The following is a 24,711-nucleotide window of genomic DNA, read 5'->3' as shown; positions in this document are numbered from 1 at the left end:
AGTCTTGCTTAAGGGTGGGAGAGTTTCTGAAACATTACTGAGAATTTCCATGGACCAAAGTCAAAGGAGGGTGAAGAGCCAGTGAAAGCCAGAGAGAAATTTAAGGAAAATCCAGGTCATGCAGTAGCAAATGCTAATACATTACTAAATCCAGATGGACCACGAGTTTAAGATTCTTGCTAACAAGGAAGAGAGCCAAGTTCATTCTTGACCTGTCTGCTTAAACCAGAGCTGCAGTGTTCAGAATGATGTGCTTGGTGGATGACATGCTGTAAAAGAGCCCTTCTCCAAGGGATTTGAATCTAGGCTGTTACCAATGCATTGAGGCTGTTTCTGCTTGTTCCATGGATGTTATGAACTGGTGTCCATATATATGGACAGAACCAGGCATAGCTTGGATCTTACATGGGAAGTAATCTACATAGCCTATACACTTGAGCTAGTTGGTTTGTTTTTAACTACAGGTAAGTAGTCCCAGCAGGGTTCAGCAGGACCTTGCCTTTCTGAGGTGAAAGAGGAAACAGCGCATCACCTTGCTTCCTTTGTACTGACATTTTAACGTAAGAGTTCAGAGGATCTGCTGATTTCTGGGCAAACGTTGAAAGGACTGTGAAGCGTGTGGGATGGTGCAGCCTGTAATGACTGCATTGGAGTCACGGGTTATCGCGGGCATGCTTCCTGCTGCCTTATGCTGCTAGTAAATTATTATTTTATACAGCCATCCAGGGTGGTTTCTGCTTCCAGGTTAATAAGGGAAGCAGAAATTTATTAGCACAAGACCTTGTCGTCTGTGCATTCTGGATGCAGAAACCCCACTTTGCTGGGCATTTGAATTATTTGCTGAGGACAGCAGCGAATAGATTGCAGGAAATTTACATCACATTTTTCCGTTATAATTCACGACGAGATTTACTTTCAGCTTTCTGCTGCTCCTAAGTTATGAAACATTTTTTTTTTTATCCTTTGCATTTGCATTCTCGTGATTATATTCTGTTTTCCCTTATGTGCTGCTCATCTGCCATCATAGTTATCTGGTTTTTGTTGCCAGCCCTATGAACTCTGAAGCTACTTTGAGAAGGAAAGTTCTGCCTGATAATTTTAAAAATATGAAGTGTTACGGAGGGTTTTTCCTGGACCAATGATTAGAATAAATGTGTAGTTTGGAAGTGTAGCTTTGGAGTCTTCCTACTTGCTTAAGCAGACGAGCTGAGAATTGGAGGAAAACGTGTTCTAAGTGGATGAATAAGTGAGGGTCCTCCTTCTCCTTCGCCCAGCATGCTTACGTGTCTTCCCCAAATTATAGGTGAAGCGTGTAAGAAACCCTAAAGGAGCAAGGATCTTGCCTCTCTAAGGATACTTATAATCAGCGTCTTGCTTCTGACCAAGGAGCAGCTGTGGCCCGTGCTGAGGTGAGACAGCAGTGGGAGGTTAGAGCTGGGAGTTGCTCCCTCCAGTAATATTTCCCAGGTTGTCACAGCTGTCAGGCTTGCCACATGCCTCTTAAAATTGCGTATGTACCATGAATTTTGTTTAAAACAAAAGATATTGCTGGAGCACCACATCTTGACAAAGTGAGATAGTTGCTTTTAAGGGCATAACAGGGAGAAGGTTGGCTTGGTTCCCACTGAGAGGACACGGCAACGAGGCTTGGGGCACGTATGCGTGCAGGTCTGATGAAAGAGAGGTAATGACCGAATTAGTGTGAATTGTCACCACGCGTGGGGCTGTGAGAGGAGAACGAGATCTAAGTAGAAACACTGTTTGGTGTTTCCAGATGAGCAGTCTATAAAACATGGAGTCTTGCAACATGTTCTGGATAGCTCTTTGGTGTGGTTTCTTTTTGTTTGTTTGTTTGTTTTTTTTTTTTTTTTTTGGCTTATTTTTTGCCCAGAGGAAAATGATATTTAAAGAGAGTACAGAGAAAAAGAAGAATATTTTTTGAAGACCTGATGAATTGAATAGTCTGAAATAGATCAAGTGTATGAAATTGGGTGGTCTAGCTAAAAGTCCCACCAAGAGGAAAAAGGACTTCCAGTTTTTAGGGGAATATATTATGTGAGCAGCAAGAAAGTCTAGGAGGATGATGGAGGAAAGGACTTAAGAGAAAATGATAAACTTGTATGCAAAGAAAACATAGGTGGTGTCAAGAGAGATTTTTGGGGAGGAGGGATACTTGTTTGTTGCAATGATATAGGGACGTTTTAAGTCTGCTCAAGAAAAAAAAAAGGGAACAGTAGCATTGAGAGAGAAATGGTTTTGGTCAAAACAGCAGGTTTCTCGGCCTCAGATCTTTGGGAATCTGTTAAAATGTGAAGATGGTGTACATTTTTGGGGAATGCTTTCAAAGCTCTTTGATGGTCTTCCTTCTCCCCTAGTACCATTACAGCGCTTTGTCGTCCTGAAAGAAGGAGGATCTGGCCTCCAAAGTTTTCTAAGGGTCCTGTAGGAATGAAGAAGCTTCACTCTGAAGTGGAGAGCTGGTTTGTAGTAAGTTCTTAATAGGATATCTTGAGCTCGGTTCATATTGCTCTTGCTTCCAGTGTCTGTAGAAAACATTTTTCCTCTGAAATTCAGTCTCAAATTTGGTCAAGTCATGGAGAGCTTTGTACAGCTGATCCAAACGCTTCATCTTCCTCAAAGCCATGTGTAAAATAGGGATAGAAAATATTTCCAAAAAAAGCACAGGCTTGTGGTTTATCCCCTGTGGCAAAGGATGCCTTCTTGCCCTTTCTTTCTGCCCAGAATGGGTAAGAAGGGTGGGGTGAGCAGGGAGCAGCTCTTCTTGGGCTCATTAGGAAGCTCAGTTGGAAGGATGAGGGAAAGGGGTTTTAGCTGAACTGCATTGCTGCGGCGTAGTCCTAGCAGAAATCATCAAAATCTCATACTAAGATGCCTCTTTAGGAGGAGGATACCAGTCTGAAATCAATGACCTGCCATCTGAATTTCCAGTAAGTCCTTAAGGTCCCTGTGGTGTTTTGGCAGCATAGTTTGGGATGGCAGCTTGTGCAGTAATGAGGAGTTATTTACCCAGGGACCTCTGTACAATTTTGTGTAAAGCTAATCACAGGGGCTGGCTTGAGGGACCAAATTGTGTGTTGGTGCCCTTCCTGGAGGTTGAGGCTGATCTCTGCACACTCTTGCCTTACCTGGTGTTGTCCATCCCTGGAATCAAGCAAGGATCTTCTTTCCAAGAAGATTTTTTATTTTTTAAAAATCAAAAATTTATTGAAAAAAAGAAAAAAGCCTTCGCTTTTGCATCTGCATCACAAATTTATTGGTAACAGTGGGCTGCACTAAGTTTGTCCAAGTCATTTCAATCAAAAATCTTGATGCAACCAAAGGAGAGTTCTTGGTATGTTCAGCCTTGGAGATAGTTGGGTTTGTTTTTGCCACCTGTGTAGATTTTGAGAGATGAAGCGCAGCAAGATTTAATGATGGCTCTGAAGTTGGAGGCAGTCAGTGATAGGGCTGGGAATGAGACAGCCCATCTGTCTTAGTTCTCTGATTGCATCGTTAAAGCTCAGAGGGGAAGAGTAGCACCAGGATCCTGTGAAATGCTGTTTCTCAAGCCTGAGAGAGAATCGTGAAGGGAGGTTAGGGCTTCGTGGGTCCTCTGAAGAAGGTTTGTATTTAGTTCAAAAGAAATGCGGGTTTTGTTCACCAAACAAGCTTGCTGCATAACCTAGAAACAGGACATCTTGGAGTTGTCTTTTGGAAGTAAATTACAAGCTTTTGAAGTTACTTGAATTTCAGCTGAGAAGTCCCAGCTGGAGCATCCTTGTACATGTGGCCGAATGACTGGCTGGGTAGATGAGGGGAGAGCAGAGGACGTTGTGTCCCTTGACTTCAGCAAGGCTTTTGACACTGTCTCCCATAACATCCTCCTAGGCAAGCTCAGGAAGTGTGGGTTAGACGAGTGGACAGTGAGGTGGATTGAGAACTGGCTGAAAGGCAGAGCTCAGAGGGTTGTCATCAGTGGCTTGGAGTCTAGTCGGGGGCATGTGGCTAGTGGTGTCCCCCAGAGCTCGGTACTGGGTCCCATCCTGTTCAACTTCTTCATCAGCGACCTGGATGAGGGGGCCGAGTGTCTCCTCAGCAAGTTTGCTGATGCTACCAAGCTGGGAGGAGTGGCTGATACACCTGAGGGCTGTGAGTGAGACCTGGACAGGCTGGAGATTTGGGCAGAGAGGAACCTCATGAGGTTCCACAAGGGCAAGTGCAGAGTCTTGCATGTAGGAGAAAATAACCCTAGGCACCAGTACAGGCTGGGGGCTGACCTTCTAGAGAACAGCTCTGCAGAGAAGGACCTGGGAGTGCTGGTGGATGACAAGTTGACCAAGAGCCAGCAATGTGTCCTTGTGGCCAGGAAGGCCAATGGTCTCCTGGCGTGCATTAGGGAGAGTGTTGCCAGCAGGTGGAGGGAGGTGATCCTGCCCCTCTACTCAGCCATGGGGAGGCCTTGTCTTGAGTACTGTGTCGAGTTCTGGGCTCCCCACTACAAGAGAGAAACGGAGCTCCTGGAGAGAGTCCAGAGTAGGGCTACGAAGATGATCAGAGGGCTGGAGCATCTCCCCTACTATGAGGAACGGCTGCGAGAGCTGGGCCTCTTCAGCCTGGAGAAGAGAAGACTGAGGGGGAATCTGATCAGTGTGTACAAGTACCTGAAGGGAGGGTGTCAAGGGGATGGGGACAAACTCTTCGGTTGTCCCATGTGACAGGACAAGAGGCAACGGGCAGAAATCGAAGCACAGGAAGTTCTGCCTGACCGTGAGGGGGAATTTCTTCCCTGTGAGAGTGACGGAGCACTGGACCAGGTTGCCCTGAGAGGTTGTGGAGTCTCCTTCTCTGGAGATGTTCAAGGCTCGCGTGGATGCAACCCTGTCCACCATGCTGTAGGAGACCATGCTGAGCGGGGAGGTTGGCCTAGATGATCTCCCGAGGTCCCTTCCAATCTTACTGATTCTATGATTCTGTGAGGCACAAGTCATTGAATGGGGACCTGCCTATCAAGAAATGGCTCTGTCCTTCACAAAGAGTGAAGTTGGGGTGAGGGACAGTCACCTAGAAGAGGGGAGTAGAAGACCAGCTGATCTTCTTTAGCCTGGAGACTTGCAGAAGGAAGGGAGTGAGTCAAGCTAGAGCTCTGCTAGAATAATTACATTAATTTCCTTGAGTAGAGGGCTTCTTAGGGCAGACTACTTGAATAATGATTGAAGGAGAGTCAATAGAGTCAATTAAAAAAAAAGTTACTTTAAGTAGGAAAGGTTGATGTCTGATGCCTTTCTCTGACAGGTGATATTTGTTGTTGCATTTTGTTTGTTTTGTGAATTCCAAACGAGATTTTGGCTCTCACCGGTTCAAAGCAAGCCGATGTCCCTTTTCAGAAGTGTTTCTAATCCAATTTCAGACATAACAATATAGGTGTGGGGGAGGAAGGAATAGGCAGGGATGAAACAGCCGGGTTTTGCATAGCCTACGGGACCTGGGCGGTAGCTGAAGGTCAGAACGGCTCATCAGGCTGATGGCATCTGAGGATCCTCGCAGTTTTGTTGTGCTGCCTGGGTGGGGGTGCTCAGATCTAGACCGGCTTGGAAAAACAAGCCACTTTCAAAATAACAGTATCAACCACTTTTTTTTCCCTAAATCTCTGACCATTGTGGCTGTAATGGCACTACCTTACCTGTGGATCAGTTAGGAATTTCTGCCACTTTTTGGCATTGTTTGAGATCTTTCTTTTTGCTAACACTAGAGATTTGGTTGGGTCACTATCCTCAGGGTTAAGTGTGCGAAATCAGATGGTTGTTCACATTATGGGCCAGTAAAGAAGCTGGTCCTACACCACCGCGTGACCACAGCTGCACAGGGATGCTGGAGGATGAGTACAGGGTAGCTCCCCAGATCCTCGAGTGCCTCCGTAGCTTGTTACTTGACTCAGTGCCTGGAGTAAAACTCTTTCTCATCTGATATTTGGATCAAGTTTTGTAGGAGACTGCACTTTGCGTCTGAAACGCAGTAGTTTTCATGCGAAAGCAAATTGAGGTTAACACAAAAGCTGGTGACTCGAATGAGTTTGTTCTGTTTTTCAGGGAGCCCGCGAGACCTTTGAGAACTACTACAGGAAACAGAGGAGAAAACAAGCTCGCTTGGTCCTGCAGCCTCCCTCGAATATGGTGCGAGTGCCCCGTGGTTCCCGTGAGCAAAGCTGCTCTGCCTGGTGGAGGAGCAGCCCGTTGTCTCCGTGCCGGTCGCGGCTCGTGGGTGGTCTCGGGGTTGTTTCCAGTTTCGCTGGCCGCCTTTGTTTTAATCTCTGCTCACTTTTGCTTTGTTGCAGCATGAAACTTTAGATGGCTACAGGAAGTATTTTAATCAAATTGTAGGGTAGGTATTCTTTTTATATCCACTCTCACTAAATATGTGCGCCTGGGTTGTCGAATGGCCTAAAAAGAGGGGGGGGGGGGAGAAAAAGAGAGGAGGAAACGCTGATCCTTTGGACAGTCCTTTAAAAGAGCCAAAACGGGACAAATGTGGTTAGTGCTCTTTCGGTATTTGCGAATGGAGATGTATTATTATTATTATTATTAATAAAGCTTGGCTGTGTCACTAGGGCAGGCACTTTGGGACCTGCCAGCCTGTGCACCCGTTAAGCGTGCTGTCGAGCATTTGAGACTAAATCAACTTTGTGCACCATGTGCACCTACTTGCTCCCATAACGCGATGAATAGCCCCTCTGGCTTATTTATTCCTTAATATTGGATAATTACTCTTTGACAATTTTCCCGGTAAACAGGGTGATTCTAAAGTGAATATCCAGCCTCTATTCCTATGAGCTTCTTATTATTGCAGTCTAATTTGACAAGAGTCTTCCCAAACCAGCCGATGTCTAAGCGGAGGGAACCTAAGACCACTAATCCAAAAAAAGATAGGGTATGCCGCTGAAATTTCTTTAGCAAGATTGCCGCTGGATTTCCGCATGCACCACGAGTGCCGTGTGCGCCGCTGGCCCTCTAACACGGCTTTACGCTCCTCAGCTGGATTTTCCCTACAAAATGCAGCTTCGGTTTTGTGCGTTACCATATTAAAATGTGTTGTGTGACACTTGTTCCCTTCAACAGACTGCTTCTTTTTGACCGATATTTTTGATGACTGAGGAGTGGAGCAAACTGATTGCCTTTAAATGTTTGCGTGCATATGGTGTATCCAGGCATGCCAGAGTATTTTCCCTGCAGTTAACTAGTCGTAATGCGATTGCTGCTGCCTGGAGTAGGATTTAATGAGTGATGTTCTTCTAAATAACGGACATATAAATATATTCTTATATAGATAAGAATTTAAATAAGGAAAATTCTACCTTTGTGCATATATGGAGTTGCGTTACTAGGAACAATATATTTTGGTTTGCTTATATAATACAGGGAAGCCTAATGTAAAGTACTGTAATGTTAAAAATAGGTGAAAAAACATGTTTAGCATTGACCATGTTTGGAGCAGGTAATATTGCAAATCTGAGCTTGCTCTGGAGATTTGTGCATGTGCAAATCTTGCATGTCCATTGCATGCAGCGTTTGCGAGCCGCTGCCGAGGCTTTGCAACCTGTAACCGGTGCCGTTCTCTCCTCCCCGTTAGGTTTTTTGTAGTTGAAGATCACATCTTGCATACGACCCAAGGCTTGGTAAACAGAGCTTATATTGATGAGCTGTGGGAGATGGCTTTATCCAAAACGATTGCAGCACTGAGAACACATTCGGTAAGTAAAAGCCACAGACTGTTCAGCTGTTGCTTGACTGTGCTTTGACATGCCGAAGCGCGCTGCTTTTCACAGTAGTGGGCTTTGTTTTGCCTCTTTGCCTGTGAGTCTTTTTAACCCAATAAAGTGAAGATACACTGCTCTTTTCCAGGAGGTACCTTCAACTTTCTTGACTCCCAATGTGTTTCCTTTTACCAAAACTCTCCGTTTTGGAGAGGACTGGAAATAATATGATAGTGGTTCGATGCTCTCTGTTACTTGGTTGATCTCTTTGGAGTTGCACCAGCAGAGGGAGTCAGTTTGTCCTGTAAAACTGGGGAGAAAAAAGCCCATATTTGGAACACCGCAGTGAGCCTTTTTGGTATTCTCTCCAAATTAATGGCAACAAATGCGATGCTGTTAAACCACAATGAATATATGCTTAAGAAGACAGTAAATATTTATAAAAAAAATTTATAAATTTATTACTCCATAACACTGGAAGAAGTTTGTAAAAAATTGCTTATTGCTTTGCTGTTTCTCTGCTTGAGCAAAAGAAACCCAAAGCCAGTCCAAAAAAAAAAAAAAAAAAAAAAAGGTACGGCTCTCCTCCCGTTTTGTGTGCTCTGCCCTATTTAAAAAAAAGAAAAAGAGTTAGTAATTTTCCCCAAGTCCCTTTTCCAATAGTCGGGACATTTTCTCCAGAAAAACATGCTACTAAATCATTAAGACTCGGCCGCTGGAAGCGGGAAGCTGCTGCCGGACCCAGCGCGATGGACCGTGTGCAGGTGCCACGCGATAGGGCTCGCCGGTGCTGCGCTGCCTTTCGGTTCCCAGCCCCCTTTGGTTCCTCCTGACCACACGGAGTTTCACGTTTCCATGCTCTTGACCTTGGTTTAACGTGTCTCGGCCGTGTTGCTGAGCAGTGGTGTTGTCAAGCTGTTTTTAGGTGTGTTTTTCTCTTTACTTCCTGTTGGAGATTTTCTAAGTGTGCAAGCCGGGAGTGTACAAACACCGAATTTTTTGGTTTTACCAACTTTGTCGTCTTGACAAGTCCTTTTAAATGATGCCAAACTTAATATCTGAAGTGGCTGCCATGCCAGGAGAAGACTCCCCCCACCAGGAATCATGGCATTTTACACAATTTCTGAACCCTCTTCTTGTGGCCATCGCAGTCACCTCTGTGCACCGTTCAGCCTCCAGCCTGTGTGAGGACCCGTGCTGCCCATCCCGCTGCGCTAGCATTGCTCTTCGATGAGGGCTGTCTCCTTGTTGAGGCTCTTCTACCTCTTTCCATCTAGCCACGCTCTCATGCCTGGATTTTCTTCCTTGCTTGTAGGCTGGGAACATCTTTTATCACTTCCGATAGCTTTAGGGCATTATCTTTCTCTCTGACTTTCTGTTTTGGACAGTGAAATGGAAAGTGCATCTCTTCCAGTCGTTTGTGTTGATTAATGGAGTTGTTACTCCTTGAGTTTCAGGGAGCTTTAAATCTCAGTTTACTTTTCCAGCTTATGATCACTGATTCTATATTTGGTAAGAGTCTGTCTGAAACTTCACATATTTCATGGCAGCGGGTTGTCTGCTAGCACAGCGGTAATGCCTGGAGCATGTGGGTGACGTGGGTCAGGTCCGTGGCTCTTGCTGGGCTCCCTGGTGTCTTCAGAGTTTCCAGCAGTGTCTTCATCTGCCATAAGTATTTGTGTTGGAGCTCTGACCACGAATGGTGCTAAGACGTAGGTGTACAGTGTGCTTTTCCTCAGCCTCAGTCTTCCAATTGGCAATGCAGTCTTCGAAGGGGGCTTGGAGATGGCTCGCTGCAGTGCCTCATTACTGTCAGACCCAGCGTGCTGGTGCTACGTGAGAAGCGAGGCTGTCTTTTGGGTACAACCATGTGCTGATTTGCTTCATCTCTTCTCACTCTCCTAGTAGAAAAAAAAAAAAGAAAACAACCGTTCCTGGGTAATCTTAGAGACACTCCAGGTATCTCTAGAGCAACGGAACACCTTATTCATCATGGTGCACTGCAAGGAGAGATGCCCTTATCTGTATGTCTTCCCTTGCCCTTCGTTACAGCTTATGCTTTACGAGAAAAGCTCTAGGACTGTGTTGCGTGCCGATGTGTTACCGCACAAGGGATAACGTGGGAGGACCGAGGGGGATGTTTTCCCGTGCGTTGCAGTTACAGATGTTTTAATTTCCTCCTCTTTTACAGTCTTACTGTTCTGACCCGAGCCTGGTGCTGGACTTGAAGAACCTCATCGTCCTCTTTGCAGACACACTCCAGGTATGTCTGGCGTTTATCTCACTAAGCGCTCGTGCTGCTCGCCGAAAACGTCTGTCAGCAGGTTTAAATGGCTGACCTCGGCTTGCCGCGGCTGCTTTTTCATGTCGGGGCGGGTGAACCGTGGCGCCTGCCTGACGGCCTCCGGGCTGACGCGCTCCGTGCGTGGGGCGACTGGCCCGCGGCGAGCGCCGAACCTCGGCCACCCTGCTGCACCCTCGTACAGCCCTGCTTGCGCCTGCTGCTGAAGTCTTAAATTGCGCTTGGTGCTGGAAATCACAAACCTCCAGCCTCCGCCAGCGAGTCCCCAGCACTAGATGTGCACACGGTTGTGAATGGGTTGAATTTGCTAGCGTTCTTCATGTTAAATGTAGAAAATAATGTGTAATTCCCTGTTGGTGACTTTTTCTTACCTAAATTGAGCTGCTCTCTTTCCCTGCCAATGCAGGGATACGGCTTCCCAGTGAACCAGCTCTTTGACATGCTGTTGGAAATCCAAGACCAGTATAGTGAAACCCTGCTGAAGAAATGGTCAGGGGTTTTCAGGTAAGAAGCTCTTTAAGAGCTATGCCCTTATGAGACTTCTCTTACAAAGTAGTGTTAGCCTATAAATAAAATTGTTCTTTTAAGGGAGATTAGTGACAAGCTTGTGGCTAATTTTGGGCACTGTTAATCTTAGCGTGGGTTCTGCCTGAACCTGGGAAATCCCGCTTGAATTGAGTTGTGAGGAACACATATTCAATAAATCAGTGTGTACCAAACCTTTTACGTCGTGGAGCAATAAGCTTCTGCTGTCGTTACGGATCTCCCTCTGGCAGTTGGTTGCTGCATCCTCATTCCTGTGCTGAGCAGTGTGCAGCGTATTCAGCACAGCAGTGGGCATGTCTGCGAGCTGAGCTGCTGCCTGCAGGTGGGGCGCGTGAGGTTATCTGGGGTCCTATGCTCTGCTCTGGAGCTACCAACTCCTCCTGCGATGGTCTCCCAGGAAATCCTGGATGGATTCAGTTGTTTCAATGTGTTGGAGGCTTGCTCGTAGAGCGTGCCTCTTTGTCGTAGCAGAGAGGACTGGAGCTCACTTGGGCTTTCAACTGCTGTTGAACCTCCAGTCTGGACTGATGGACTGAAAGCACTGCTGAACTGTGGCCATGGGTTTTATGTAGACTGAAGGCAGAGAGCTTGGAGACATCGTCATGTACGGCTACAGCAAAGACAGTATCAGCAGTCGCAAACATGGGGAGAAGTTTTAGGCCAGTGGGATTCCCTGCTGCAGATCAAATCTTTGCCTGGCACCTATTGCTAAAGAACTGGGTCAATTGAGCAGTTAGAGATGTGTTGAACTGTGGTTGGTCTTTCTTCACAGAGCGTTGGCTTTTCTGTTGAAGTGAGTATTGATAGTGATGTTGCTGTTTGCAAGAAGGGTTGCTGTAGCTGTCTTTATTTTTTTCTTTTTCTTTTTAATAGAAGTATCCTTGATTCAGATAACTACAGTCCCATCCCAGTAACAAATGAAGAGATTTATAAGAAAATGGTTGGACAGTTCCCGTTCCAGGATGCTGAGCTCGAAAAGGTAATCTTTAAAGGGGGCAACATGTGCAGCTTGTCTCCTAATGCACCTTTGCTACTCACATCGAGAACTGTTTAAAATAAAGGAGTCTAAAAAACCAGAAAGAGCCCAACAGAAAAGAACAAATATACTTTCCATGTGTTGTATTTCTCTTGGCATGGTTGAGGAAAGTGCGTATATCAATACCTCATCAATTTTCTCTTCGGATCACAAGGTACTATCACAGCTCAGCAATACATGCAGCGTGTGAGGGACATACTAAAAATGTCTGCTTCCATTGGTATTTTATTTCCGTTTTATAAACCATGTTATTGACCTTTATTTATTTTCATCTCTCATATTTAAAAAAAAAAAAGTCCAACAAAACGGTGTATCTTGGCTTTTGTAAAATTTATGCTTGCAAAATCTAATAGTGTAGCCAAATTTGACCTAGCCAGTGTCCCTTAAAAGCATGCTTGGCCTTGCGCTCCACATCTGGCTGACAGCGAGCTCCAAGCCTGGTGAACTTTAATTAGGAAAGGTTGATTTTTGATCCAAGCTAAGTGTTTGATTTTAAAATGTCTAAGTCCATCCCTAAAACTGTATCAAGGTGTTCGGTTTCCCAGTGTTACGCGCTGCACCTTCCAGCCATGTCTGTGCTGTGGCTCCTTCAAATCGGATTCGAGTGACAGGACATCTGTTTTCTCTCGGCTTTGGGTGTTGTAAGCTAGCACTCACCTTGGGCACCTTGGGCATTAACTGTGGGAGGTGACCAAGCAAAATGCCTTGTGCATGGTGGGGAAAAAAAAAGTGAAGGAGTTCTCCAGCGGTGTTTTTTGTTTTTTTGTGTATGTGTTTTTTGTATGTTTTTTTTTTTTTTTAATAAGGGTAATGGAGTGGGGATGAGGAGTAAAGGTTTTCAGTCTGCTTCTTTCTAGCTGCAAGTTTCCATCCAGCCTAAATCCCTTATGCACCACTAAGCCATTTGTAAGTGATTATCTGGTCTTTCACTTGGCTGAAATGTTTATATAATATACAATAAATGCTGGCTTGTTGTTTCATTGCTGGACTTAGCTAAATATTAGAATTAATTAGACCACTTGGAACATGTAGCTGGAAAGCAGTCGTTACTTAGGGCTGGCTGCGAGAGGCAAGTCTCCCTCCTAAATATCTGCTTGTCGACTGACTTTAGTTTTCTCCTGATTTTACAGCAACCGTTTCCAAAGAAGTTCCCCTTCTCTGAGTTTGTGCCTAAAGTTTACAATCAGATTAAGGAATTCATCTATGCTTGTCTGAAGTTCTCGGAAGACCTTCACCTGAGGTATGGGGGGGTTGTGCTAATGGTTATAGTACAGTAACTCTGCTCTTCTGCCTGCACTGGAAGATCTCAGTACATACTGAGTAAAATGTGAATTCCCTTCCTTAAGCCTTCATGCTCTTCAGCTGCTTGGATATGTCCTCTCCTGGCTGAAGATAATGTTCTCCTTGGAGCAGGGGCACCTTTTGCATAAAAAGAGCTTGCAAAGTTTTCAAAATGCCTGTCTCACGCAGGGAGAGGTGGCATGATACTGTGGTAGCTGTGGAAAAGGCAGGGGGCTGTTCCCTCTGAGACATCTTGGAGTTGCTCATAGGGCACAGATGAATCTGCCTGTCTCAAGAAAGACAGCGATGTCCTTTTGCTGCTGGTCAGTGCCTGGTATAACCTGTGCTGCCGGGCTGCCTGGGCCAGCTCTCGAGCATGCTGCTGCAGCAGGATGCACGCAGCTGGCTCCAAAGGCAGTCCCCAGTACTGCAGGGCAGCTGATCCCCTCTGTCCGGGCTCATCCTCCCTGCCTGCATTGCCCTTGTGTGGCCCCTCTTCCCTTTGCTTTGGAGAAGGCACCTGGACGTGGGCACCGCGTAGAGACGCTGGCTCTGATGCAGCGCTGTGCTTGGGAGGAACCTGCTCGTGTAGGTGCAGCAGTGTGGGGGACAGCCTAAGACCTCCACAGCTTCAAGACGGAAACCTCTATTTCTAAGGGAGATTTTTTTCCAATGAATGACATGAGATTGCCCAAGTTTCCCTTGGTTTGGGTAGTGCAGCGGACCCCACCTGTGCAGCTAGTTTATTCTGTAGCAGGAAGAAGCTGTTTGTCCATGTTGTCCAGGAGCGTGGTCGGGTGCCTTCTTCCCTGTGGATTAGGGATTGCGTGAGCTGAAGTCCAGCAGGAGTGGTGGGGTTTTACTTCTGATTTTGGAGTGAAATTGGAGCGAGGTGGGTATCACCTAGTCCTCTGCTCTAACTCGTGCTGAGCATGCTAACACTTGTCAGTGGCACGGGCACCGAGTTTGGAGTGCAGATAAAAGCAGAACAAGGCTTCTGCCAGTTCGGGGACTCCAGAAATTTGTGTGCTCTGTGTATTAATAAGCTTTGGCTTCTCTTTGCTTTTACTTTACCATGACAATATATAGTTGTGTATTTTTTTTTGAAGTTTCCAAAATACTCTCTATGTTTACCTTGCTCCATCCTGAGGTGCCTTGATGCTGTTTTCACCAGTGTTTGTGTGCTTTTCTTTTTACACTCAGTAATGTGCTGAATGTGGTAGAAACAGTTAAATTAACGATGAGATTTTACATTAAGAAGGGATCCTCCTCCCCTCCCAAGTGCTTGCAGCACCTTGCTAGCAAGTGGTTGGGCTGTATGAGGGCTTTCACCTTCCTTGGCAGCTTAATGCACGGCCTGAAGCTGGGTATTGCCCTGGTGCTTACGTTGGTTGGTGCAGAAGCCTAGGACTTTGCTCACCATCAGTCCCCAAGTTTAATGTCACCTGTTTGCTGGTTGCAGATTGTTCCCTTTGGTGGGTCCCAAGGCTCTTAACCTGTAGGTCACCATTAAATGCTTTGGTTTTGAAGGACAGCAGAATGGTCCTAGTTCACATGGATGTTGGTGCCACCCAACTCCTCTGTTGGTGTTTCCCTTGCAAGTTTTGCACTCTTCACTGTTACGGGGATTATTGGGTTTGTCATGGAATGGAAGAAAAGTGTTCCCTTGGGTCCCTCCTCAGGGGTCCCCCGGGACAAGTTATTAAAATTCCTTTCAACATTGGATTTTCCAGCCCATTTTGAGGGGTGGTTGGGGGCAGGGAGCTGAGCTTGTTGGATTTTCTAGCCAAACATTTGGAATATTTCTCTAAAAACCCCTGTTGACACTTTCTTCATTTCACCCTTGACAGTTTGAATTAGTTTTTATTAGGAAGCTTGGCTACAAAGCCAGCAGCGAGTTTTCTTTCTCTTCTCTTTCTTTTGCTTCTTCGGTTGTCATTTACCTTGCACCCCGGAGAGCTCGGGGTCAGCCTGTCACTCACAGGAGGCCTGAAGGTCACCGCTGCTGCTACGGGGTATGGGACACGGCTGTCATTAACGCAGACAGTTCTCTTAAATACTCTGCGGTCTTTTCCTGAGGAACAGAGCCGACAGCAGAAAATATAGCTCATAATTTTTTGGAAATTATTATTCTGACCTAGCTCCTTGTATTTGCTGCACTGAAATATTCTCCTTTATGTGGATGTGTTAATGAAAGATGCTTTGCTTTTTAAGTATTTAAAAAAAACTTGTGACTTGTAGTGCATTTGTAAGGGTTGCAAATTTTTTGGTGTGGCTCCATTAATTTGCTTAGGGGAAAGAAAGCTTCCTTTATATTTTAAGCATTTCTCCTTTGGGAAGAATCTTATATGCTGCCTCATGGACAAGGTGTCTTTAAAAGCATCCACTGGCTGGAAAACTTCCCCCAGTTCTGGTAGAAGTTCCCATTTTAAAGATAGAGGATATCACTGGAAAATAGTTGGTGGAAGTATGAGATGTCAGCTCTAATCTGTGAAGACTTTGATATATATATACATGTAAGTGTATACACTTACATGTATATATATATATATATATTTTCCTTTCTCAAACAAAGTGCCTGAAAGCATTTGGTGCTCAATTCTTAAAAGTGCTACAAGTCACTGGGGTGCATAAAGTTTTTTTAAAAAACACAACAACTAATAATCAGAGGCTCGTACACGTAAATCAGCCTTTGGACACAGCCCGACAGATGTAGTTTCTTTAACAGCAAACATTACTGATGTTGTGTTGCTAGTGGTCTGTGGTTGCAGACCTGGTAACAATGTTTGATTGACTTAAGACATAGAAGGTGAGCAGCTCGCATGAAAAATATTGTGAAGGTGGTTAAAAATTGGCTTTGTTGTAGTGTACTGAGTCCTGAGATCCAACCTCTACTTTCACGGTCAGGAGTCTGTGCTCTGAAGCTGACCGCTCCAGTTATTCACAGCAGCTGGCCCTGGGCACGGCAACGGCTAATGTCCATCGCTCCCTTTCCCACCCCAATTTGCCTTTTCCGTCAAAGTGAAGAGGATTTGGGGAGTCTCAGTGCGGCACCTGCTCGGTCACAGGGGATCGCTCCTGTTCTCCCCTTTGTTCAACATCTGGACCCCTCTGGGCAGATGCTGCAGGGTCCTTGCGGCTGTGGTGGGACTCAGACCCGCTACCCAATGCACAACCAAAGCTGAAGACCGGATTTGATAGCTCGTGTGGCCAGCTAACCGAGCGCGAGCGGGAAGCCTTTGGAGACGGTGCTTGCGTGCCCAGAGAGCCAACTTAGAAGCCGCTAAGAGTGTGACCGTCCGGGCTGGACGCGGGCAGATGCTGCCTGGCCTGTTTGCTTGCTGCGTCCTGCTGGCAGGTTGATGTGCAGGTCGAATAGCAAGCTTTTACAGCAGCACCCGCTCGACTCTGCAGTTGTTTTAAGGGAGGAAAGCTGGCATCGTGTCTAGATGGTGAGCATGGGTGCAGCCGGTCTTGCCCCCAGCCCGGTGCCTACCTTCCCAGCTTGTACTGGCCGCGCCGGACTGCCGCGGGGACCCTTTGCCCCCATGGTTGGCTTGAAATGGCCTCTTGCAAAAAAAAAACAAAACAAACCAAGTCTTTGCTTTTAACCACCTGTGGCTTTCACAGGCTTTGATTTTATTATGCTTTACTGTATTTAACTGTGCTATGTCTTCTGGCGGGGCCTGGGGACAGCTGGGTTCTCCCTGGGGGGTGCTGGAAGGCCACGCGTGTGCCTGCGTGTGTGCTAGCACGTTCTGCGTTCCTGCGTGTGCGTGGGTTTTTGGGAGGGCGGGTTGTAAAACCTGTTGTCTGCGAGCCTCAAGCATAGTAAAATGATAGGAAAAATGGCAGTGGCTGGCTTCTGGGGATTTCTTTTATAAGGCAGGTATATGATCCCTGGCACCATGCGTTCACAATCAGCAAGATCTAGGCGTGCATGGAAAGGTGGAAATTGCATTAGTGTGTCAATATGTGCGAGCATGTCGGTGCCTGGATGCGGGGCATGCGACCAGGCACAAGCTGGGGTGCGTGGGAGGAAGACCACGTGGGGAGAGCTTCAGGCAGTTTTCGTTTTTCGCATTTGGGATAAAGCACTTTGCAAATCTTTTCTGAAATTCTGCTTTGCAGCTCCACGGAAGTCGACGACATGATCAGAAAATCAACAAATCTGCTGCTGACCCGAACACTGAGCAACTGTTTACAGAATGTTATTAAGAGGAAGAACGTAGGGCTGACCGAGGTAAGGCTTGAAGGATTGCACGGAGGGATTGCCCGGTCACAGCAGAATTTGGAGCTCATCACAACTCCTTTTAAAGATGTTAGTCTGGAGCACTATTATAGAACGCTTGAAAGCACTAAGGGAACTCCATAACATTCCCGTATGAAGCAAGAAATGCCTTGCAGTCAGGGAAAGAGGGAGCTTTATGGAAACTGCTGTTAGGATTTTCCCCTATTTTTTAATTTTGCATGTATTATGTATCAGAAATAAAGCGGCAGGTAGGAGGACATCAAATGTCCATGAATGCATGGAAATCATGACTGTTTGGGAGTGTTTGTGACTCCTAAGCCAGTTTGGATGTCTTACTGGGGCCCCTCCGTGCTATTATTAAATGAGCATTTATTAATACAATAGCAGTTGTAAAGATGTAATTGCCTGAACCTGTAGTGCTCTCTGGACACTGCAAATACCCAGCGCAGGTGTGCTTTGGAGAGTTTAATGTGGTTGCAGCAGTATGTATTGACACACCGTGTTTCCTCAGACTTTTATCTTTCTGTCTGGCATCTCTTTGCTCCTTGGGGGCAAATTCCTCCTCCTCCCTGCTCCTTCTGACCCTTCTTCCAGAAAAAGGAATGCAACATTATCCCCTGCTCCCTCTCATCCTCACTGCATACCAAGGTGCAACTAATGTGTGGGTGACTTCACCCTGTGTTATATCATCTCTATCATCGTTTTTTTCTTATTGGATTGAATTAAAAATAGTTTGTGCACCGTAGTTCCCTCCTGCCTCTTTCCTTTTTAGCATACCAATGACCTCTGCATCCCAATGAAGGCACACAGCATTTCTTCCTCTGAGTATGTCAAAACCTTTCGTCTCTTAGATAAAAAAAAAAATAAATAAAAAATAGAAATCAAAATAGACGTGACTACATGGAGCACGGGGATTAGCGGATGCATTGAAGAGTCCCAGATCATATGCAAGCATAGTCCTGTTGTCAAAAGGGATTCCGAAAGCATTTAAGTATCTTGCATAGATGTCACTTCTCAGACAGAAGACAACACTATCCTCTTCTGGGCACTCCAATATCTTCCTCCAAGCAGTGGACAAGGTACTAATCTTACCAGTCTGTTATCCTCTTTAATCCACTTTTTATTGCTGTCATTTTGGGCTGCCTCTGAGCAGTGGAAATTGGAAGTTTTTACCAAGTTTACTCCAAGTAATTCTAATGTTTGTCCTGCTTGTCTGCAGTGACCCCTGCAAAGAGAGGAAAAAAGCAAGGGGAAAGTGGATTTCTGACCTTGAGCCATTAAGATATCTCATCCTGAGTGCTTGTTTGCTTAACTGGGGAAGAAGGAAGATCAGGCAGGGTGCAGGGGTATGTGCTGGTAAAGATACCAAGACCACCGTTTAATCTGTGAGTTCAAAATTACATAAAACTAGACAGTGCATTTGCACTGAAACCTCCAGGTTTATACCAGCTGGCTTGGAGTTAGCCATCAGGGATTGTCCTCAACCGATTAAAAAAAATCATAGAAAGCAAAACTCTTTCTGTGACAGAAATAAGTTTCAATGTGGCAGAGACCTTCCGTCTGGGCAGCAAATTGTGATCTCCACGTTTTGAAAGACCCTCAAGAAAAGGGAGGAGAAAGAAGCTACTATTTTGTTTCATTTGGAGACCAAATGAACAAGGTTCTTCCTCCCTGCCCTCTGAATTCGAGAGGAGATTGGAACACGAAGGAGCCAGAGAGGGAGCAGGACAGCTTGTGACAAGTGGTAGAAGATAACCAAAACACTTACAGAATCACAGACTTGTTGAGGTTGGCAGGGACCTCTGGAGATCATCTGGTCCAACTCTCCTACTCAAGTGGGGTCACTTGAGAGCAGACTGCCCAGGACTGAGCCCGGTCAAGACTTGAATATCTCCAAGGATGGAGACTCCACAATCTCTCTGGGCAACCTATTCTAGTGTTCAACCATCTTCACAGCACAGAAGTGCGCAAGTGGAATTTGCTATGTTTCTGTTTGTGCCTTCAAGTTTGATAGCTGATCTTGACCTGTAAGTTGTGATGCTTGGAGAAGAGGTTTAGGAGGAATGTCACACAGTTGGCAATAGCTAACATTTAATGAAGTTGAAACTGTGAAATATATATCATAATCCTGATGTCAGGGCTATCTGATGAACTAGACCAGGAAGCTGCTACCTGTTGATGCCTGAGCAGTCCAGACAAAAGCTGGTCAAGCTGTGCTTATTGAAGAATTTTTCATGTCCAGGGGAGAAGAATAGCTTCTGTGCATTCCCTGTCAAGGAAAAGGAAAAGATTCTTCACAGAGGGGACAAGACACCTGCTGGGAGAGAACATGCTTTTCACCTCCATGGATGGGTTTGCTGTTGTGGCTGGCCATTGGACAACGATGAAGCCACAATGATCTTACTGTTGATTTACCACCGTCTTTCCTTCAGACCCTGGTATAAGATGGAAGCAATTTGGCATCCGGGACATTTTGGTCTTCCTACTGCTGAGAGGAATTGGCTACCCAATTTAAGCAACAACTGGTTTTATATAAGCCTTGCTTGCTGGACTAGCAAAGTGTTGTACAAAGTCAGGAGAGGCCAACAGATGACCACTTACCTGAAGGCAGTTAATCCAAGGAATTCTGAAATGAGTAACACTCTTAGCTACCTGGGAGTTTCAGAGACCAAGTGCAAAACAAAAGGAGTTAAAATCATAATTTAACTTCCTCTTCCCCTCTCCCCTTTTCCCTCCCCCCTCTCTTCTCTTTTTTTAAAAAAGGACTGATCGGAATAGCAGAAGCGTTGACAGGAAGGGACCTCTGGAGGTCTCGGCTCCAACCACCTCCTGGCAGTAGGATTACTGCTAACTCTAGATGAGGTCAGCCACAGCTTCCTCTAGCTGACTTTTAACTTTTCCAAAATATGTATCCCACAGCTTCTCTAGGCAAACTGTTTCGGTGCTGCACTACCTTCCTAATGACAGTTTTTTTGTTCCTGAAGTCCAAACTGAACCTCCCAGTCTGTGGCCATTTCCTCTACTTATGTCATCTGGCACTAACAAGTGTTTGACTCTGTAATATTTGCAGCTTTACTTTGATATTTGTATGACTGCTGTACTCAGATAGGTGCTGAAACATAAGAAGGATCGAAGAGGCAAAAGGAGAAAAGAAACAATATTCTGGCTGCGCAGGAGTTGGCAGTTTCCATCTAGTTCAGAAGCAAATGATTTCTGAGGGCTTCAAAGCCATTTCTTTAGACAAGGTGTTGCCCTCAAGCAGCAATTAAGTTATGTCAATCTGGAGCATGGAAATTAATACCTTTTGTGATTGCAAGAGACCTATTTTGGTGTGATAGCTGAGCTAGAAATTATTTGGAATGATTTTGTTACAGCTTATATTACACCTCGATATATTCACAGCAGTCTGCATGGGAAAACGGTGTCTGCTTAAGGAATTAATGACGTGTTTGGCTTCCAGTTCAGTGATCCTAAGGTGGAAGCCTTGATTGTTCTGTGCTGGACTCAAAATGTTTGTGCTGATTGGCTTCACCAGAGCTTTTCACGCTGCAGTTAGGTTTAATGTCCTGAAATAGTGCCATGTGAAGGAAGTTGAGAAGATACTAGTAAGAAAATTGGAGATAATGGTGGGTATGATAATTTGAAAGGTATCAGGGTGAGATCTGTTGTTCACCCACACCACCCTTAGAAAAGTAAAACCACTTTGTAACTACCACCAAGCTACCTTGTGGTTTCTTTGTTAAATGCCTTAGTGCGATGTTGCTCAGTGTCACTCAAGATACAGGTTATTTAGGGTTCATTAGCAGACAGAATACTTGTGATTTGACATGGCATTTTTTCTGTAAGCCGGTTGTATTTGAACTGTACTGAAATGAACACTGATTGACAGCTGAATATAGGGAACTCATCTAAAGAAAATCTTTTGTGGTATTAGTGGCTGTCATGGGAAATGCTTTTTCCAAAATGTTATCTTTGATTTAAGTTTCTTGTGTTGTTGAAGGAGAACAGCCTTTCTTAGTGTGTAGCAGAGCATAGTATGTTTGTACAGTGTCAGCTTTTCATGACAGAAGATCTTACAAATTGGCATCCCTTAATCTGGTATGTCCCTGGCTTCAGGAACACAATGTTTGACTACATTTTTTGCCTTTTGCAGCTTGTACAGATTATTATTAACACAACCCATTTGGAGAAATCCTGCAAGTTCCTAGAAGAATTCATAACCAATATCACTAATGTACTTCCAGAAACTGTCCACACTACAAAGCTCTATGGGACCACGACTTTCAAGGTGAGAGAGCTAGTAAACGTGACCTCCAGGGAGCTGCTGTAAACACTCTGTTGGAGAATATCTGTTTGCAAGGCGTGTGAGTGTGTTAAGGTAGGGACCTGAGCTGAGCTGAGCTGAACAGTAATTTTATCGTACCGTGAGAAGCATATACCAGCAGATTAGCTTTTTACTCCTTCAGTAAAGGAGTAAAACAGCAGTATGTATAACCTCTGTGGGCCTCGGTAGTCCTAATTTACTCGCTGCGGCTGCAGTGCTTGTTGTCTAAAGGCTTAAGCAGCTTTTAAACAGAGGTCTGATTTTTTTTTAATTAATCTTATCGTTTTGCCATTTGAGCTCCGTATGGAATTACGTACGTCTGCTCATGAATGCAAGCTCTCTCGTTTCCCACAGTCAGCTAGGAGAACAGTCTTTCAGAACTTGCATTTCTTTATCTTTTCGCTTCTTCTAGGGTTATTCCCTAGAAATCAGGGCTGGAGGAAACAGCTGGACTTCCCAGTCTGGCTGTCTTTCAGTCATAACCCAGGAACGTTCCCCCAGATTCTCTGTATAAGAGTAAGTCATAAGACTATGATCAGGCCAGTTTTGAAGTATCTGAGTTGTGTCGTGTAGCCAGAAAGCAGAAAAGAGAAGTGCCGAAGACACTGGTGATAGTAGGGAATTGGTTATGCGAGGTTTGCCCCAGAGATGGAGGAGCACACTGGGAATAATTCAATGAATTCCAGTCTCCTCTTCATCCAGGAGAGCAGGAAATAAAGGGCAAAACACAGATATAAAACAGAGACCCTCTGCCTAGCCCAGCATCTGTGTTGGGGAGAGCTGTGAGTAGCCTTGTTCAGCAAAGAGCTCTATAGCCTGGGGCACGTGCCCAGTCTCCACTGCACTTTGGTGGCTCTCAACTGTTCTCCATATGGGAGATTCCCCTCCCAATCTCTCCTTTTCCATGCTAGATTTTTTCTTCCTGCTCTCTAGGTCCTGCTTGGTCAGGCTGACCATGCCCATGCCCACCTCTGACCAGGCAGTTTGTATCACCTAGCTTGAGCTAGCATGAGGGCTACAATTATCACCTAGCTGTCCAGGAGCACCTTCACAGATTCTCAGAATGGCTGAGGTTGGAAGGGACCTCTGGAGATCATCTAGTCCAACCCCCTTGCGCAGGCATGGTCACCTAGAGTATGTTGCACAGGACTCTGTCCTGATGGCCTTTGAATTATCTCCAAGGTAGAGACCTTGCTTTGAACTACCTTAAGGATAAGGACTGTAATAACTATCCCATGTCCTGTGATTTTTGTAGAGTATATTCAGTCCCACAGTATTGAAACTCTATATACTGTTGTCTTGTTGTCTCGTTTCCTAGGATGCTCGCCATGCTGCAGAGGAAGAGATTTATACTAATCTGAATCAGAAGATAGACCAGTTCCTGCAGCTGGCAGATTATGACTGGATGGCCATGGAACCGGGCAGCAAAGCCAGCGACTACCTGGTAGATCTCATTGGCTTCCTACGCAGCACGTTTGCCGTGTTCACCCACCTCCCGGTAAGCAGCACTTTGTCTTGCTCTGTTTCTCGCCAGGCAGCTCATGAGCTTGGTGGGGCGAGATGCAAGCAGCACTTTATACTGTCAAGTGGCATGGATGGAGCAAATCTATCTTCAAAGCAAGCCATTTTATGTGTCATCAGAATTCAGGCTTCAAGGAAGAGTCTTCCCAAGTGTTTTTAAGACCTCCATACATGTGAAAGACTGAAATATCCCAGTCCACCACTTAGAAAGATGATCATAATTCACTCAGCATCTATGTTTTGCATATGTTAACTTTCAGCTTAATGGAGATTCAAGAATTTATTCAAAACTTGCCAGTATAAGAGTATAGATTGCTTCTCGTTATCTGAACTGCAGATGTATTTCCAAATGTCTGTCGTGTTGCTGGAAGCCTGGCATCAAAACGTTGCTCTGAGTTGTGCACGCTTATTTCTTTTCCCTGTGGTCTAAAATCTGTCTGCATTTATGCGTTTGTTGTGAATGCAAAATCAATTTTATGTTATTCCTTGCAGTTAACCAAGGTGCGTCCCATTGAATAGGACAAACCTAATCATAAAGCAATTTTATTTTTGCTCAAACGGCCTTTTTTTATTATTTAAGATTTATTTTGGGTTCTGTGAATATATGAGTAACTTCAATCAGCCGGTATTTGAAAGAGCAGATCCACTGAACACTATACTTACAGTAAAAGGAATTCTCGCATCTTCCTTTTTCCCTGGACTGTTCATCCTCCTTGCTTTTCTGTTTGTGGTGAACTGCTGGAAGGGCTCTTTAAGCACTCAGCAGAAGCGTTGTAGGAGGTGTTGTAGCCCCCAGACCACAGCAGTACTTTGCAGGCATTCCCCATTGCCGGAGTCTTTGATCTCTATCACAACTAGAGGACTTGGGAACCAGATGGAAAGTAGTTCACATTTGCTGCAGATGAAAAAAATACCAAAACAGTTCGGTTGGGGTTTATTGCCAAAACGCCCCCCCGATTGGCAACAGAGCCCGAGTGCCAGTGGCCACAGAGGGAGTCGAGCCCAGGTGTGCCGAGTGCCTCGAGCTGCCTGCGGGGCCTGGGAAACTAAACGCATAAGCTCAGGACGGATCCCAGGCAGTGGGGAAGGAGCACCGGAGTCTGAGCAACGTCCAGCCTTCCTCTCTGGTTTGCTTTGGACTCTTCATTGATGTTTTTAACACGCATATACCTCGGGCAAAGCAGACAAGCATGTTTTTCTAGGGAAAATCTCTCATCATACACCTGCACAGACGCTGCCCTTCTCTTGCTCCCTCCTTCCCCACCAGCGCAGGGAGAAACCCCCGTTGTTCGTTCAGGGCTTTGGCCAAGCCCCGTAGAGCCCGGGGCTGACGAGGCGTCTCCTCGCCAGAGCTTGAAGCATGGCTGGCGTGGAGCGACGGCAAAGGAGAGACAGGCCCACCGTGATTTATGAGATGGACTCGCAGTGATTTATCTTCCTTAAATATTAATGCTTCCTTTTTGAATTAATGAAAATTATTTTAGAAATTGAGAGAGCAGCAACATAGTCCAAAAAAAAAAAAAGAAAAAAAGACCAAGAAGAGTTGAAGCACCTCTTCTCTTCCCAAATTGGATTAAAAGCAACCCAGCTGATGAGAAGGTCGTCCTGCAGTTTCCCCTGGTGAAGATGCCAGGTGACCTCTTGATGCTGCTCAGCCCACACACACACCAAGCACCTTATCTTCAAAGCCTTGCGTGAGGCT

General features: G+C 45.4%; 1 protein-coding gene across 4 annotated transcripts in view; it reads left to right on the top strand.

The window, feature by feature from the left end:
• EXOC6B (exocyst complex component 6B) overlaps positions 1 to 24,711 on the top strand; it is a 293,100-nt gene that overhangs the window by 163,852 nt on the left and 104,537 nt on the right. For all 4 annotated transcript variants that reach the window (XM_062574913.1, XM_062574912.1, XM_062574911.1 and 1 more), the window contains exons 9-18: positions 6,087 to 6,170; positions 6,332 to 6,378; positions 7,624 to 7,744; positions 9,939 to 10,010; positions 10,456 to 10,553; positions 11,469 to 11,574; positions 12,762 to 12,871; positions 17,044 to 17,155; positions 21,318 to 21,452; positions 22,807 to 22,986. In XM_062574913.1, coding sequence (XP_062430897.1) covers positions 6,087 to 6,170; positions 6,332 to 6,378; positions 7,624 to 7,744; positions 9,939 to 10,010; positions 10,456 to 10,553; positions 11,469 to 11,574; positions 12,762 to 12,871; positions 17,044 to 17,155; positions 21,318 to 21,452; positions 22,807 to 22,986 — 1,065 coding nt within the window. The remainder of the gene's footprint in view (positions 1 to 6,086; positions 6,171 to 6,331; positions 6,379 to 7,623; positions 7,745 to 9,938; positions 10,011 to 10,455; positions 10,554 to 11,468; positions 11,575 to 12,761; positions 12,872 to 17,043; positions 17,156 to 21,317; positions 21,453 to 22,806; positions 22,987 to 24,711) is intronic.

Source organism: Rhea pennata, chromosome 4 (genome assembly GCF_028389875.1).
Source record: "Rhea pennata isolate bPtePen1 chromosome 4, bPtePen1.pri, whole genome shotgun sequence".
Classification (NCBI taxonomy): domain Eukaryota; kingdom Metazoa; phylum Chordata; class Aves; order Rheiformes; family Rheidae; genus Rhea; species Rhea pennata.
The sequence above is the reverse complement of the archived record's forward strand: the minus strand, read 5'-3'. Positions and strand labels throughout refer to the sequence as shown.